Genomic DNA, 17,492 nt, shown 5'->3' with positions numbered 1-17,492 from the left:
GTTGTATTGTTGTCACTAAAATTTGTTGTGAGTTGGGGAATCACCAAAATATAAGCTCCCCAGAAACAACAAGGGAGCTAACCAGCACCTGGGTGGGTGTCAAACAAATATCAGCAGCCATTGTCCAGCAAGGGAGTTACAATTCGATGACTCCCTTACACCAGGCCACACCAGGGGAATTGCTCAACCTTGTCTGGTGACTCATCAATGCCCACCAGACATGCCTGGACTTGTGTTCTTCAAGCACATGGAATAAGGCTATAATATAGGGAAAAAAGGCTGTATGGTTTGGCCTGTGTCTTCTCCCACCTACACTGAAGGCAATCAGAACACTGGAGCGGAGGAGACTGGTCCCCAGGCTAACAGGGAGAACCTGCATATGAAAGACTGTAACCAAACTGCAGTATCCAATGGCATGAGAAAAACTGCTTAATCCAGATATTGCCTAGTCCAGGGGTCAGCAGCGTTCAGCATGCGGCCCATCAGGGTAATCCACTGGCGGGCTGTGAGACATTTTGTTTACGTTGACTGTCCACAGCTTCCAGTGGCCATGCTTTGCTGTTCCCCACCAATGGGAGCTGCGGGAAGCTGTAGGGACTTTTGCCCATCACTTAAAATCCATCTTTTGTAATCAATAAACTTATTCTAATGTTTATTGTTACCAGTGCGTTTGACTGAAGTGCTTGGTAAATATGCTCAGGTTACAAAGGCGAGTGTATGTCCACTTTCCATTGATGAAGTGGTAAACCAATTAATAAACTTGCATTGCTCAAGAAAGTGTGCAAGAGAGTATATTCCCGAGGTACAAGACACAGGCTCACACACTTTCAAGGAGCCCACTTTGAAGAGGATGGTTTTTAAAGTAAGATTAATTCAGAGTACGTGCTCTTTTGAGTTGTAATTGAAAAGGTCAATAAATTCATGTATCAACCATGAATGGCTAAAAGGGATAGGAGTTTCAATTTTCCATGATTAGTTTCCTCAATAAAATCGATTTTATCTATCCTGTTACAGAGACATATGTCTGCACCTGCTGGTTAGGTTTTCAGAAAACATTTACACTGAAGCAACAGTTTTCGTAAACAAAGTGCTCTGACTCAGGTGCTGTGGATTCTGTTATTTAAAAACAACTTCCGCATCAATATTTTAAGAGATTTTTCAGAGAGGAAATATGGGCCACAGTGAGACAAATCTTGTTGCCTTAGTCACATAAAACTCCCAGTGAAGTCTTAGGAGTTTGTGTCACTAAGACAAGCATGATTGGGCCAGAGGTGGTGTCTGGTTAGAAGTTTTACTGAGAGTTTGATCCTGTCTAGTACATGTTCAGAGGGTGTAGGTTGACCATACTTCCCAAAGAGAAAACTGGGTGGAGCCTGAGCCCTCCTCCCCCACTATGGGGTTGGCCTGAGCCCTACCTGCCTCCCTCCCCTCACCCTTCCTGGCCCTTGTGTGACTGGGGTTTTTGCTCACCCAAGAACTTCCATGCAAGGCTGAGGTCATTTCCCCTCTGAGCCCTGCCTGCAGCTCTCTCCCCCACAAAAGGCTGGGATTACTACTCGCCTGAGCTCTGCCTGCAGCTCCCTGTTTGAGGCTGGGGGTCGCTGCTCGCCTGAGCCCTGCCTGCCCCTGCCTCTCCTGAGCAAGGTTGGGGTCGCTGCTTCCCTGAGCACTGTCTGCAGCCCCCTGTGCAAGGCTGGGACGGCTGCTCACTCAAGCCCTTCCTACCACCCCCCACAACCACCCCCAGTGAGGTTGGGGTCAGTGCTGGCCCAAACCCTGCCTGCAGCTCCCAGCGTGATGTTGGGGTTACTGCTTGTCTCTGCCCTTCCTGCCCCAGACCATGTGAGGCTGGGGGCACTGCTTGACTGAGCCAGTCCAATCCCCCTCTCCCTGCCTGAGTCTGGGGTCGCTGTTTGCAAGAGCCATGCCTGCCCGTCTCCATCCCCTGCATGACACTGAGGTCACTGCTTATCTGAACCCTTTGTGAGGCTGGGGTCACTGTTTTGTGAGCCCTGCCTGCAACCTCCACCCCCATGTGAGGTTGCTGCTCCCTCCACCCCCACCCCGTGCACCTGGAGTGGCTGCTTTCCTGATTCTTGCCTGGCCGTGCCTCTTCGCCCCTACGTGATATTGGGGGTCGCTGGTCACCCGAGCCCTCCCTCCCAACCCCCCTTGAGGCTGGGAGTTGCTGTTTGCCTCAGTCATGCCTGCCCCTGCTCCCCACCCCCGCTCGAGGCTAGCGTCACAGAGCATTCAAGCCCTTCCTACCCCTGCGTGAGGCTGGGGTCAATGCTTACCAGAGCCATGCATGCCTCTGTTCCCCACCACCCGCTCAAGGCTGGGATCATGGTTCACTTGAGCCCTTTCTGAACCCCTGCCCTCATGCAAGGCTGGGGGATCACTGTTCACCTAAGCCATGCCTGCCCCATCCTTAGGGTTGCCAGGCATCCAGTTTTGGCTGGAAAGCCCAGTTGAAAAGGGACCCCGGCGGCTCCATCGACCAGGCTGTTAAAAGTTTGTTGGGGGGGGTGGCCTGGGGCTAAGGCAAGTTCCCTGCTTACCCTAGCTCTGTGCAGCTCCTGGATGTGGCCACCAGGTCCTTGCGGCACCTAGGATCATGGGTGGCAAGGAAGGTGCCATGCGTTGCCCCATTGGCTGGAAACCGCAGCCAATGGGTGCTGTGGGGCATCACCTGTGGGCACAAGAGCAGTGCATGGAGCCTTCCTCGATGCCCATACAGCTAGGGGCTGCAGGGAGCTGGCAGCCACTTCCTAGAGCCGTGGTAACCCTGAAAACCTGCCCCAGCCTGCTGTCCCTTCCTGCAGCCAAATTCCTTCTGGAGTCCTCATCCCAAGCCCTGAGCGCCTCTTACACCCCAAACCCCTCTTTCCTGGCCCCACCCCAGAGCCTACACACCTAGCCAGAGCCCGCCCCCCCATTCCAAACCCTTCAGCCCCAGCCCGGAGCCCCTTCCTGCATCCCAAACATCTCATCCCTAGCCCCACTCCAGTGCCTGCACCCCACAGCCAGAGACCTCACTCTCCAACACCCCAATCCCCTGCCCCATCCCAGAGCCATCTCCCCCATCCTGAACCCTGATTTCTGGCTGCACCACCAGCCAGAGACCGCATCCCCATCCCCCACCGCAACCGCCTGCCCCAGCCTGGTGAAAGGGCGTGAGGGTGGGGGAGAATGAGGAACAGCGGCAGGGGGCTGGAGCCTCAGAGAAGGGGTGGGGCCTTGGGGAGAGGGCCAGGGCAGGGGTGTTCAATTTTGCCTGATTAGAAAGTTGGCAACTCTACCTGCTCCCTCCCTCACACAAGGCTGGGGTCTGAGCCCTCGCTGCCCCGCTCAGTGTGAGGCTGTGATCACTGCTAGCCCGAGCCCTGCCTACAGCCCCACCCCCCGTGCAAGGCTGGGGGTTGCTGTTCGCCCAAGCCATGCCTGCCCCGTTCCCCTCCCCTGCGTGACACTGGGGTCACTTCTCCCCCCAGCCCTGCCTGCCGCCGCCCCCCACTCTGGTGTGTGAGGTGGGGGTGGCTGCTCACCCAAACCCTGCCTGCAGCTGCCCTCTCCCCCACTCAAGGCTGGGGTCACGGCTCACTTGAACCCTTCCTACTCTTCCTTTCCTGAGTGGGGCTGGGGTTGCCACTCACTAGAGCCCTGCCTGACACCTTGTGTGCAAGGCTGGGGTGGCTGCTTCCCCAAGTCCTGCCTGCCCCTTCCCCCCTCCACCTCAGGCAGGGGTCACTGCTTGCCCAAGCTCTGCCTACACCCCGCCTCCACATGGGACTTGGGATGCTGCTCTCCTGCAACCTGCCTGTCTGCCTTTCCCACTCACAGCTGAGGGGGTCACAGTTTGCACAAGCTATACCTATCCTCCTCCTCCGCGTGAGGCTGAGTGTTGCAGCTCACCTGAGCTCTGCCTGCTCCGTCCCCCTCCCTGCGCACAAGACTGGGTTCACTTATCCTCATGGCCCTGCCTTACCCCCCACCCTCCCTGTGCAAGCCCAGCCTCTCCCCGCTACATAGTGCTGGCATCACCATTTCTTGCCCCCCTCACGTTCCTCTGTGTCACACCCCGCCTTTTGACAAAAATGGGCATTTGGCCTATTTGCTTTTGCCAGGTGATGAAGTCAGCCTGAGCAAACGGGACAAATGCTCCCTTTGCCAAAAAAGTCAGGACAACTGGGACAGGGCTTAAAAAGGGGACTGTCCCGTCCAAAACAGGACATAGCCTCACCCTCAGAGGGTGGAATATGTCAGTACAAAGTAAAAAATGATGAGTGAGGGGAGCACACAGACATTTTAAAGGGTGTTGTTGTGACAGGTTACTCCTGCCTACTAATTGGCAGGTGAAATTCACCCCTATGCAGAGGGCTACAAGTCCCGAGCACCTTTTTAAAGTCCCTCTTATGCCTTCAAATAGAGTGTAAGTGGTGCACAGGTCCCATGCTGGCCATCTGCAGAGGGATGAATTTTACCCTATAACAGGAGTACTTAAATAAACACCCTATTAACTTGTTGAGGCTTTTGCTTAAGCCAATGACAGCCTTGCCCTGCTTGCTTGTTACCTTCTGCACTGTAAGGGGAGAGAAACGGATCTTTACTACCATTCAGCACTTAATCTTACTGGTGAGGAAGTGATGCCTTCACTTGCGCTTCCATTGGGTAAAGACTTGAAAGATAAAGGCCTAAATGACCCAAAAACACCTTCACAGCATTAAACAAATGGTTAGATGTCTGGCAATCGTTGTAGATGTAAAGCACTAAGCTAAAAAGCAGTCATACAAAATACCATGTCTCTAATATTGAACACTTTATGTACTGCCATCCCATATACAACTGGTAGAACCAGAGGTGCCTCTGAGGTTATACATGCTTTCCAAGCTAATAGATTTTGTGTCTAGATCAAAGCCCTGTGTACTCCACAGCAAACTGGACCAGAATGCTGAGGCAGCGGTCCTGGATCCTGCAGCCTTCTTGGGTTCTGCCGTTTTTTTGGCAGTGGTTTCAGTTACATTTTAAAATCAGGTTTCTATGAATTAAATATGAAAATGATTAATATAATCAGGATGATACTCACTGTGTTATATATTCTGGTACTCGGTTCAATCTACATTGTATGCTGTCCACACATTGTCATTGTGCTGCAGATTTTTACAGCGACGTTAGATACATCCATCATAGAAGTTGTCAGGGGGAAGATGGAGGTTTTAGAGGCTGGTAGGGAAAGTGTGGGAGGCACTTTGGGGTTGAGGATTAATGTTAGTTAGATGCTTCCCTCAAATGACCAGCAGTTATACAGTTAATACATTTCCAAGTTATTTTCTCAGGCTGGGTGCAGGTACAGGAAGACAGTGCAGCATCAGTTTACTAAGGTCACGTTTCCAAGATTTTCTTCACAACTATGAGGGCTCAACCGTTTTTTTGAAATGACAGTTTACAATCTGGCGTCTAATACTGTGCCAAATGATAGAATTTACTACAGGCCTTTTGCCTATGACCACAGAACAGCAGAATACGCGGCTCCCTCATCAAGATAACCCCTCAAAATGGTTTCCTTTCCTTCCTGCAGTCCATGCGCTGCAAAAATATATAGAATGCCCTGCTGCAAATGACAGCTGTTTCATTCTGTTTTTGTAAAGCCTTAGATGCTTTAAAGTGTTTGTTGTAGGAAGAAGTCACAACTATTTTTTTAAAAAAAGTCCACAGTTGTCAGTCTTCCTTCAATCTCTTCATTCTGCTATGTCACTACTGAAAATTTCGAAACGATTTCTTCAGCTGGCAAAAGAAAAATAAGTCTTAGTCTTTAAGTAACTAAAAACTAGTAATCAGCTAACAACTAGTTTCTAAATAACTAAACAGTCTTAGTCTTTAAAGATCTGGTATAAAGGAACACAATACGTTAAATGAAATCTTTAATTGCTTCTTAGGTTCTGTAAGCCAGGGGCTTCATTCTTGGAAATGATTCCGTGATTCTGCTTTACCACGATGAATCAGGGAAAACTCCTGTGTGAGAGTAGGGCTGCCAACTTTCGAACAGCACAAAACTGAACACCCTTATCTGAGTCCCCACCCCCCTGCTCGCTCCATCCCCCCTCCCTCTGTCACTTGCTCTCCCCCAAACTCACTCACTCGCTCACTTTTACCAGGCTGGATTAGGGGGTTGAAAGCTCTGGTTGGTGGTGTAGGCTCTGGGTGGGGCCAGAAATGAGGGGTTCAGGGTGCAGGGGACAGGGCTCCAGGCTGGGGAAGGGGAATGGGGTGTAGGGGGTGAGGTCTCTGGCTGGGGGGTGCAGGCACTGGGGTGGAGCTGGGAATGAGGGGTTTGGGGTGTGGGAAGGCTCTGGGCTGGGACAGGGGATTGGAGTGTATGTGAGGGGGTGAGGTCTCCAGCTGGGGGTGTGGAGTCTGGGGTGAGGATGAGGGGCTTGGGATGGAGGAGGGGTGCATGCGACCACCGTGCACTGGCACCACCCCTGCAGCTCCCATTGGCTGCAGTTCCCAGCCAATGGGAGCTGAGGAGCTGGCACATAGGGTAGGGGCAGTGCATGGAGCCTCCCTGGCTGCCTCTGCGCTTTGGAGCCAGAGGGACACGTCACCGCTTCTAGGAATCATGCGGAGCCAGATAGGGAGCCTGCCAACTGAACTTTTAATGGTCCAGTCTGTGGTGCTGACCAGAGCCACCAGGGTCCCTTTCTGACCAGACATTCCGGTCGAAAACTGGACACTTGGTGACCCTAAAAGTGAGAAGAATGAAATCCACTGATTTTATGGAGGCTTACATGGAGGTAGTGTAGAAATCTGGCTCTAGCTATTTGCTTAAGAGAGGGTCCAGCCCTAAAGATTTGGGTCCATACTCTTAAGTGGAAAAGTGAAAGACCATGACCATTACCCATCTGACTCTTTAGCTAGACCACTTTCTAGTTAATCTATTTTACTAAGCTTTTGTATATTGAACAATAAAGAAAAAAATCTGTTTCTTATTGATGGTGAAACTGTAAAAGCAGATCAATCAAAAAAGGTGAGCATTTTCACTTTTACACAAAACCGGTGAAACCCTAAATTCACTAATTTACTTAGGCATAAGCTTTCGTAGGTAAAAAAACCACTTCTTCAGATGCATCATGGTGCTTATGCCCAAAGAAATTTGTTAGTCTTTAAGTTGCCACCAGACTCCTCATTGTTTTTGTGGATACAGACTAACACGGCTATCCCTCTGATACCTAAATTCATTACCTTTGCTGTCCATGTAAACTAATTCAAGTTGTTTTGCAGGCTAATGCTACTGGTTAATTTCACACAGTTTGGTATAGATCTCAACCAATCACATTCAGAGTTCTAGACGGACAAGGCATTGCTGATACCACCAGCCACATAATAATACGGCCCTCATTACCATGAGTAAGCGCTGCAGTTAACTTTGAGAATGCTACCCCACCCTTTGTCTGCTCTGTCTACTTAGATTATAAGCTATTCAGAGCAGAAACTATAGCTTGGTAAGGGTATGTATAACACCTAGCACAAAGGGGCACTTGGTTGGGCCTCTAGCCACTACTCTAATAAAAGCAATAGTAATCTCGTGTCACCATGTTCTGACATCGGAATATGCAAGCAAGCAGAATAAAATGAATTCTTACACTCTGTAGAAAAGTCTTAAAGTCAATTTTTGGCTGGGGAGGACCTTTTATTTCCTTTTTACTGGTGGGGAGTTCCTGTGGGTCTAGCTCCGCTGTTGCCATAGCAGGAAACTGTATCTCTGGTGTTCCCGGCACTGAGGCTGATGGAGTTGATGGGAATGTTTCACTTCTGCTCAGGCGCCTTGGAACTACCGTTTCTGAGCACCCAGCTCTAGGATGCATAGTGTCAGCGGCATCTGGAACAACTTGTTTATTCTGGGCATTTCTTTCTTCCCTCCAGTCAGGGAGTCCAAGCTCTGAAAACAGATGGGATTGTTCTCCTAGTAATTGGTCCAGCTGCTGCAGAGAAAATAGGGAAGACATGCATACAGTAGTAATAAAAAATTATAAAAGGTATCAGACAGTGATACACAGGAGAGGTTATGATGCATGCCCACTTCTTATTCTTGGTCAAAAAAACAAAGTATAATTTGGCAGCTGAGATGCTGCCATGAAAAGGATTCAGTAATAAATTTCAATCCCATTTTCATGTTTCAGTAACATAAATTTCAGTCTCATTTTACTGTGATCGACTGACACAGTTGTCTTAGTACAACCCCCCAGACAGACCTCTGTGGATGTGTGTGGCAGCCCTGGATTGAAAAGGGTGCATCATAACAATTTGGAGCCCAGATTCACCAGTGTGCGCCATGCACTGTGTGTCATGCAGCCACTGCAAAATGAATGGATTCAATCTGGAACTGGCTAATGGAGAATTCCTGTCGTGGAGGAGAAAGCTGGTGGGGCAGGCGCAGAGTGCTGCTTTGTCAATTCAACTGTTCTTCCTCAGCCACTGTAAGTGACACTAAAACCAGGCAGAGCAGTCCTGGGGAGATACAACTCTGGTGGCCGTCTCCCTACTCTGCACCAAATGAAGATGGGGCTTCCTTCTTCCCTGTCCCCAATTTGAGTTATGTTTTAGGGCTTATCTACACAGGTGAAAATGACAAGCATAGCTATAGCACAATAAGTAATCCTTTACAGCTATGCTGGAGTAACTGCCCATGGGAATACTATTCCAGCATAAACGTGACTTTATCAGAGTAAATATTCCAAAATAAAGTCACTTTTATCATTTCTGAGCTCTAGCTACGCCAGTCAATTTCCCTGCATAGATAAGTCCTTAGGGAGGCAACATAGGCTAGGAAGAAAGGATAGTTCAGTGGTTAAGGCATTAACTAGAGACTTGTGAAAACAAAGTTCAGCCCTCAGGTCTGTCACAGACTTCTTGGGTTACCTTGGGCAAATCACTTAAGATGAGATTCACAAAGGTATTTAAGTGCCTAACTCCCCTTGAAATCAATGGGCATTAGATGCCTAATACCTTTGTGAATTCTACCCCTAGTCTCTCTGTGCCTCAGTTTCCCATAGGGTCAATAGATTGGTGTAGGAAGGGAACTGGTAGTGGGGAATTCCTAGATGAAGCTCAACATCATCCATGCCTGAAAAGCTATTGGACTATGTGGCCTGAGCCAAGTGTTAGACAGGGAATGCTGGTGCGGAAACTGTCAAGATCTTGGAAAAGGTCTGAACTTATTCAAGGAGTGGTGCCAAAGAAGGAGGTGCTGGGGATTGTGAGGGTGTGGGGGGCTTGAAAAGAAAGGGGAAGTAAATCCAGAGCTCCAATGGTCTCTACCCAGGCCAGGCACTGAATGAAAGAATAGCGTTGGCTATCCTGGGGCCTTTGTCCATTATACCCCAAGGGAATAAATATGTGCTTCTAGTGGCTGACTGTTTTTCAAAGTGGGCAGAAACATATCCCATTCCTGATCAGGAAGCTCAGACAGTAACATTTGTCAAGAGGTTTGTGTGCTACCATAGACACATGCCACAGCCTCTGCATGCTGATCAGGGAAGAAATGATGGCACCTAAATGTGAATAGCTACATCATGGGAGTCAATGGCCTAGACGGGCAGATGGGTAAGAAACTGGAGAATTCCATGGGAGTGGGGAGGAGCTGGAGGGACTTGTCATCCTGACAGTAGTGTGTGTTTTTGGATTGGGGGAGAGAGTTCTGTGGGAGGAAGAAGAACTGTGTTGCCCTGGGCATGGTGTGAATGAGCCCAAGAACAGGACTAGATTGGGACTAGTGATGAGCACCGGGCACTTAAGGTTGCACGTATCCTGAGGGCAGGGGAAGGCTGAGTAGCCATGGAGCAGCAAATCCCACCAGGACAGAGGCCCAGACTGAGCAGCCACTTCTCTCAGTCTCAGAACTCTGTGTGCACTTGGGTGTTTTTGTGGCAGGGGTTTCCAGATCCATGCAAGCAAAGCAGGTCTATGCCTGATCTGAAGAGAAACAGGTGCAGACATGCTACTTTCAGACATCTACCAGATCCTGTGTCCAGCACAGAGAAGGGGGTGGGTGGGTTGGTACAATGCTTTATGGCAGCAACTGTTGCTTAATGGCGCTGACAATTATGCTTAATGGGGATACCCTTCAAATAATTTAGGAGCACTTAAATCTTTTTTGGGTTTTAATCTCATGCTGGCTCTAGTTACTGATCAAAAAACAGCTTTCAGTCGCTCCATAGCTACGATATGTTTTCTGTGTATGTCATCTGTTTCTCTACTGACTGCTCCTGCCAGTTGTTTTACTTCTTTCATATTAACTGCAGACAATGGATATCCATGCCAGGCGAATCCTTACTGCACCTACCAGCCATGTTAATTTTGCAGGCTCTTATCAACCTCCAGTAACTGAAAATTTCTGCACTGTGACGTTAGTATTGAAATGGTTGTTTTGTGCGTACGCTTACATGAGTGCAAGTCATGCAGCAATTCTGTAACTACAGTGGTTGATTTGGAGGAAAGCTGCTAACATATTTTATTATAAAATCACAAATGGAAAGAAACAAGGCAGCAGTTGGAGATGTGACAAAACACAAAGTTCTCTCTTTCCAAAGAGAAAACTTTTGCTTTGCATCTGACAGCAGTTTATTAAAAAAATACTTACTGGATTTAACATTTTTTAGACTTTGAAAGAGCAACAGTGTGGCCAACACCACTCGTGATTTTGAGTGTATCCAGGGTTTGAAGCACCTTGAAGGGTCTGGTTTTCAGAAGGTTGGACCTCAGAATTTTCTGAAAATCAAAGCCCTTTAAGGAGTCATAAGCTGGACACCTAAAAACTGAAGCACCCAAAATCACTAGTCTCTTTTTGAAAATCTTGGCCTAAGGTTGTACTAGATGACACAATTTAACCCTGTTGGTTTGGTCACATGTTCAACTCACAGCAAATGCATGTGGAAGCCACATACAGCAACCACTCACTGTGACATTGCACCAGTAAAGGCAATAGGATAAAGAGTCTTTAAAATTGTCATAAACAGACAGCTAAGTGTTAATGGTCTTTTACCTGGAAAGGAGTAACCTGAAACACCTGACCAGAGGACCAATCAGGAAACAAGACTTTTTCAAATCTGGGTGGAGGGAAGTTTGTGTGTGAGTTTTTTGTTTTTTGTTTTGTGCCTGTCTTTCTTTCGGCTATGAGAGGATTTTTGTCTCCTGCTTTTCTAATTTTTTGTTTCCCAGTTGTAAGTACAGAAAGGACAGTGGTTTATATGTTTTTTTTTTTTTGTATTTACATGTGTGTAGTTGCTGGAGTGTTTTGAATTGTATTCTTTTTGAATAAGGCTGTTTATTTATATTTCTTTTAAGCAATTAACCCTGTATTTGTCACCTTAATACAGAGACACCATTTTTATGTATTTTTCTTTCTTTTTACATAAAGCTTTCTTTTTAAGACCTGTTGGAGTTTTTCTTTAGTGGGAAACTCCAGGGAATTGAGTCTGTAGCTCACCAGGGAATTGGTGGGAGGAAGAAGTCAGGGGGAAATCTGTGTGTGCTAGATTTATTAGCCTGACTTTGCATACCCTCTGGGTGAAGAGGGAAGTACTTGTTTTCCAGGACTGGAAATAGGGAGGGTGGAATCCCTCTGTTTAGATTCACGGAGCTTGCTTCTGTATATCTCTCCAGGAACTCAGGGAGGGAACACCTGGAGGGGGGGAAGGGAAATGGTTTATTCCCCTTTGTTGTGAGACTCAAGGAATTTGGGTCTTGGGGTCCCCAGGGAAGGTTTTGGGGAGACCAGAGTGCCCCAAAACACTCTAATTTTTTGGGTGGTGGCAGCTTTACCAGGTCCAAGCTGGTAACTAAGCTTGGAGGTTTTCATGCTAACACCCATATTTTGGACGCTAAGGTCCAAATCTGGGAATATGTTATGACAAAAATAGATTCCTTTTCCCTATGTTTCACAAGAATAGCTGCTTATACAACATACCATCAGAATTCCCTCCCTAGCCTGGCGAGATCGATCATTCAGCTGGAATTCCAGTTCAGAAAGCTCACGACGAACAGCTTGACGTAAGACCTGCAGTTGTCTTTTTTTTTCCCTGTAGTAGACAGCAGAAGAAAAACAATCAGGTGAACAGTGATGCTCTGCAAAGCATCTATTTCTCATTCATGCCATTAATACAGTGTTGTTTCAGACACTGCACCACAAAACATTCTACAGTCTAAATAATAACCTAACAGTACCAGTGCCAGATAGTTCCTTTACTGCATTGCACTATGCAGGCCACAGAACTCTGAATAAAACTGAATTCATGTGTGTGTCACAGACCCAACTGACTCTTCTAACCTTTCAGTCATACAAAAAGAGTCCTGGGCACTAGTTCTCACTGCAGACAACCCAACTAAACAGATTTGGAGCCAGTCATTTTGAGTTATGACTCTACAAAAAGACAAACACCAAACAAAAAAAGACATACCTTCCCCCCCTCCACTCTTCAAAGTGCTCTTCATTCATAAATGCCTTGCTTGATTAACTGCTACCTTTCCTCAAACTACCCTCCTGTGCCAAGGGACTGCATATGAAAAATTTCAGCCAGAAACAAGTTTTATTAGAAGAAAAGACTTATTTTTTAAAATTAGGTGTATAATGGAGACTGTTTTACAATCTTGATGATGGTGTTACTGCTATGGTTTTAATACAGTGCTTCCTTTGGTTATGGCCCAGTTTGTATAATGCCCTCATCATCAACCCCACCATCCTCCCACAAACCCCCATCTATGTTCATCTGGAAAGCTGAGGTCAAAATAAATGAGATCTATTGCAAATTATGCCTGTATTTCATTCGATTTTAAGTTATTTTAAACTAAAATAGACCATATTTTTAATTCTAATGTTTCTGAACATTGAAATTAATGGAGACAAGTCATACTTTTCTACAGACACAATTACAGAAAAAGTCTTTTTCATTTGCAAGGTGGGCACAAGACATGCACAATACCCATGATGGCACCTTCATGATTGGGGATGTCATACTCATAAGGAATCCCAGCCACTGAGTCTGAGAAGTATCAAAGAGAGTGTACGTTCATTGGTACATATTATAAATCCCTTATGTACACCTAAACTTAATGCAGCATAAACTGTTTATAACATACACTGCCATGATCAAGTTTAGAAAATATTGGTTGGATAAATGGATAGTAATAAAGTGATGGAACAACTGAATGCTGACTTCTGTGTTATACAGTAAAAATGTTAAGTCTGAGTGTTGGCACATACAGCAAGATGCTCTGCACACGCACTCAGGGTTCAAAATGTTGCTTTTTTAATGACCATAAAACATGTGTTTCTGTAGTGATATAATTACCTTCCTTCATCTGACATAGCACTGGAAAAAAGATCTTGTTGCTCTATCAGGTGTTGCTCAATCTCATCTAGTTTCTCCCGGAAACTCTGGCACGAACTCTTCATAGCTTCTATTTCATGGATTGTGCACTACGAAGAAGACCAAGAAGAGTGACTACTTCATTACTTTCCTTTTAATATTTGTCATACTGACAGCTCAAGAGGCAGCAGTCCTATTCTCATCAACAGAACAGGTACATCATAAGCAGGCTTGTCAGACATTCATAGGTACAAGCTTCCAGATAACAAGTGAGATGACTTCTGAAGAATATAAATGTATTTAGTTATCAGCTCTTCTTTCTGAAGTCACATAGGCTTCCCCTGAAGTCAGTCAACGGAAATTTTGTCCTTGTCTTCAAGAGAGACAGGATTTTGCCCGTAGTTTTGACACAATGGGTCAAATTCTGAGCTTAGTTACACTTATGTAAATCCTTAGCATTGAATAGGGTTGCCCTGGATTTACATCAGCATCACTGAATAAAAAAGTTTGCTCCATGTGTCTGATTTGAAAGACAGGTTGAGCACTGTATCTCTAGAACCATCATCACATTTTCTTGCCCCTCCATTTGTAGATGTTAACGTTTAGCTGACTTTTACATTACTAGTGGAGGCAAAAGGATTAGTAAATTTGAAAAAGAGGATCAGATATTGATAAGAATAAAAATAGCAACTGCAATTGCACTAGCTAGGATAAAATTGCAAAGGCTATACAATTCTTTTGGGATTTGAGCAGGCACTATGACATATATAGCTCAATTCACTCTGTGCAAAAAGTCTGCAAATATCACAATTCCCAAAGATCTGTTCATTTGCTCAAAACTATTCAAATAATGTGTTATACAAATATATTTCTGCCTATAGATTGCTCATCAACTGTTCTTGGCAAATATTGCTTCGAGTATCCATTATTAGTTATCTAAAATTTGAGCTGTTTTGACAAGACACAAGATTTCTGTCCCCAGACTGGATGAGTGTAAGTCTTGGAATCAGGTTTCCAGGACAAATTCAAAGTTTGTTTTTTGCAGGGAAATATTTGTTCACAAGTCAATGTTTTGGGGAACATTCCTGCCAGTAACATTGCTTGATAGAATATACAAACATGGCCAAAGCACATTTGTTTATAAAGAATATAAACTCTCCTACCTCATGGCAAAAAAGTCAATCATGAACTGACAGGAGTTAGAAAGAAATTTCTATGGGAAGGTTAATCTCTAATTGTCCACTCCAGGTTTTCTTTTGCACAAGGTATTAGTTTGAATGAACTGTCTTTCTCTAATATGACAAGTCATATGTTTATATCCTTAAACATTGAAATAAATATTTGGAAATAACGTCTGCAGTGTTTCATGTTTACTGTGGTCATTGACTGGTATTGGGAAGTAATTTCCCCATAGCATAGTATTCCTCTGGGGACTTTACATTTTTCCATTAAGACTCTAGCATGGGCCTCAGTTAGAAACAGGATTCTAGACTAATTGTTTAGATCAGTTATACATTTGAGTAAATAATCAATGGATCACTGGTCTGTTCTGCTGGAGGGTCCTGCACATCAAGATGTTATGGAACGGTCTATCCACAAGAGTAAAGCTTGTCTGTGCATGAGACAGAGCTTTCTCAAGGGCTGGTTCAAGGCTGTGAAACTCCCATGGGATCTCCAAACTACCTCAAACCTCACAACTTTCCATGCCAAGATCAAGGTGTATTTCTTTTACCTAGACTTTACTAATATAAAGACATAGCCTGTCATATGTTAAAAATGTAACTTCTCCCCAAAGGGAGAGGATGAGAGAAAGAAAGAAAGAACCAGACATGAAAAATGTTGGTCATGTCACCTAATTCATTGCTGGAGATCACTCAAGTACCTGAGTGATAGATATGGTATAAGAACATGAATAGACTAGAATGATGTTATGACCACTTTGGAAAACCTAACTAAAACATTTTTTTAAAGCTGTGTTAATTAGCAACTGAGCCTCCAAAAGGTATGGAAATAGAGTGTTTCTGTTGGGAAATAATTTCCTTGTACAAGAAAATGTCATACCCAGATGAATAAAACAGAAACATGCAAATTCAATATAATCTGATGGCTGTTTGCTCTTTCAGTGTTTTAACACTGACTTCTGTCAAGAACAATGTTGCAGTTAATACAGATTTTTGAGTTCTTTCAGGATTTTCTCTTGTTCTAGCAAATGTTTGATGCTTAAATCCCTTGACAGGCTGGACTAAAGATTTTGGACCAAATCCTGTCATGTGGAATAAAGCCTACATACACAGGATTCTCTCCATATGAAGAAGTGAGGAGCAGAGTCTTCAACCTTGTGCAGTGGAGCAGTACCCACAATTCTAAGACACAGGATGCAGCAGCAGATGCAACCTGCTGCTGCTCTCCCGGCAAATCCCCAAGATTTTAGGCCAGTAAAGCCTCAGACCCACTGACTACACACCAGCATACCAATGCTTTCCAATTTAGATGGGTATGGAGTTCCACTGTACATAAACCGAGGAATGTTTTCTGACCCCCCTACATGTTCCTTAGGCTACATCTAGACTACTCGCCGTATCGGCGGGTTAAAATCGATTGCTCGGGGATCGATATATCACGTCTCATCTAGATGCGATATATCGATCCCCGAGCATGCTTATATTGATTCCGGAACTCCACCAACCCCAACGGAGTTGCGGAATCGACAGGGGGAGCCGCGGACATCGATCCGGCGCGGTGAGGACAGGTGAGTAATCCGATCTTAGATATTCGACTTCAGCTACGTTATTCACGTAGCTGAAGTTGCGTATCTAAGATCGATTTCCCCCTGTAGTGTAGACCAGCCCTTAGACCCAACACACATAATCACAGCTTTCCTAGTTGCTTGGGTCCTTCCGTGATGCAGGGGCTGGATTTCACATGATTAACCTCAGACAAGTGCCGGATTTAATACATCTTTGCTTAAACAATAGAGCTTGAACAATAGTGTAGTGTGCAGTCAATGCCTGCAGTATCCTCTGGCTCAGATTACTGAAAAAGCATCACTGTTAATCCGTCATCACCATCAGACAAGTGATAAAATAAGTTGGACCATGTAAATTCAGCTGTAATGTACTGAAACACTGACCTCTTGTGGCAATTGAGAGACATCTCACAAAATTCATAGCACGTCAGCAAATAAAGAAAAGCCCCCATAGTACTGATATAGTGAATAACATGAAATTCATTAGTTTCACTTTTCTGCACTTTGACCCACTTGTGTTTACAACTTCCCAAGTTTCACTTTGCGTTTCAGGTTCAAAGAAAGAAAGGAAGAAACTCATCTGAAACCACCAAGTTTGCATCGTTTCAACACAAAACCAGGAGAAACACTCACATTCCTCATGGTGCAGAACTATTCATCAGCCCTGCTTTTCTCAGAAGCATTGTGAGCTTTCCAACAATCCTAGCTGGGCCGGTTTATAGGGGGCCTAGGGCAAAATCTGAAAAGGAGGCACCCCAACCCTTCTAAAAAGCCTGACAACCACCCCCCAGCACATGAGGCCCTACACCCAGCCCTCCCCCAGGAGCATCAGCCCTCAAGGGAGCTCTCCTGCCATCCCCTCCAGGAGCCCCTGCCTCCCCAGCCCACTCTTTACCATATCCCTCCCTGCTGGTGAGACTTGCCTCCTGGTGTTGGGTCTGTCCTGCTTCCCAGCCAGTCCCCATGGTTTTGGCAGCCAGCAGGTGAACATCTGGCATGTGGCATACTGCATGCAGGGGCTGATTCACCCAGGACCGGCTCTACTGTTTTTGCCGCCCCAAGGAGTGAGCCGAATTGCCACCGTGGACGGCGGGGTCAGTCCGTGTGCCATTAGGGTGGCATGTGCGTTTCCACGGCAGCGGCAATTTGACGGCAGCTTCTGTCTTCATCCAGAAGACAGAAGCCGCCGAATTGCAGCCGCAGGCAGCTGAACATAAAAGCTGCCGCCAAATTGCTGCCACCATGGAAATGCACATGCCGCCCTAACTGCACATGGACTGCCCCCGCCATCCACGGCGACAATTCGACATGCTGCTTGGAGCGGCAAAAACACATGGACTGCCTCCCCTTGCAGATTGCCGCCCCAATCTGCTTGGAATGCT

The 17,492-nt window shown here is 46.0% G+C and overlaps 1 protein-coding gene across 7 annotated transcripts in view; it reads right to left on the bottom strand.

Annotated features, from left to right (window-relative positions):
- Window positions 1–4,565: 4,565 nt before the first annotated feature.
- Window positions 4,566–17,492, bottom strand: part of ITPRID1 (ITPR interacting domain containing 1) — a 70,461-nt gene continuing 57,534 nt past the window's right edge. For 6 of the 7 annotated variants that reach the window (XM_050937893.1, XM_050937895.1, XM_050937894.1 and 3 more), the window contains 3 exons: window positions 13,347–13,474; window positions 11,966–12,077; window positions 6,172–7,982 (listed from right to left, as the gene is read on the bottom strand). In XM_050937893.1, coding sequence (XP_050793850.1) covers window positions 7,563–7,982; window positions 11,966–12,077; window positions 13,347–13,474 — 660 coding nt within the window. In that variant the 3' untranslated portion in view covers window positions 6,172–7,562. Of the gene's footprint in view, window positions 5,785–6,171; window positions 7,983–11,965; window positions 12,078–13,346; window positions 13,475–17,492 lie in introns of those variants that run through there. The other variant, XM_050937897.1, reaches the window with a different exon arrangement.

Source organism: Gopherus flavomarginatus, chromosome 2, assembly GCF_025201925.1.
Source record: "Gopherus flavomarginatus isolate rGopFla2 chromosome 2, rGopFla2.mat.asm, whole genome shotgun sequence".
Classification (NCBI taxonomy): domain Eukaryota; kingdom Metazoa; phylum Chordata; order Testudines; family Testudinidae; genus Gopherus; species Gopherus flavomarginatus.
This window is presented reverse-complemented; position numbering and strand designations above follow the sequence as displayed.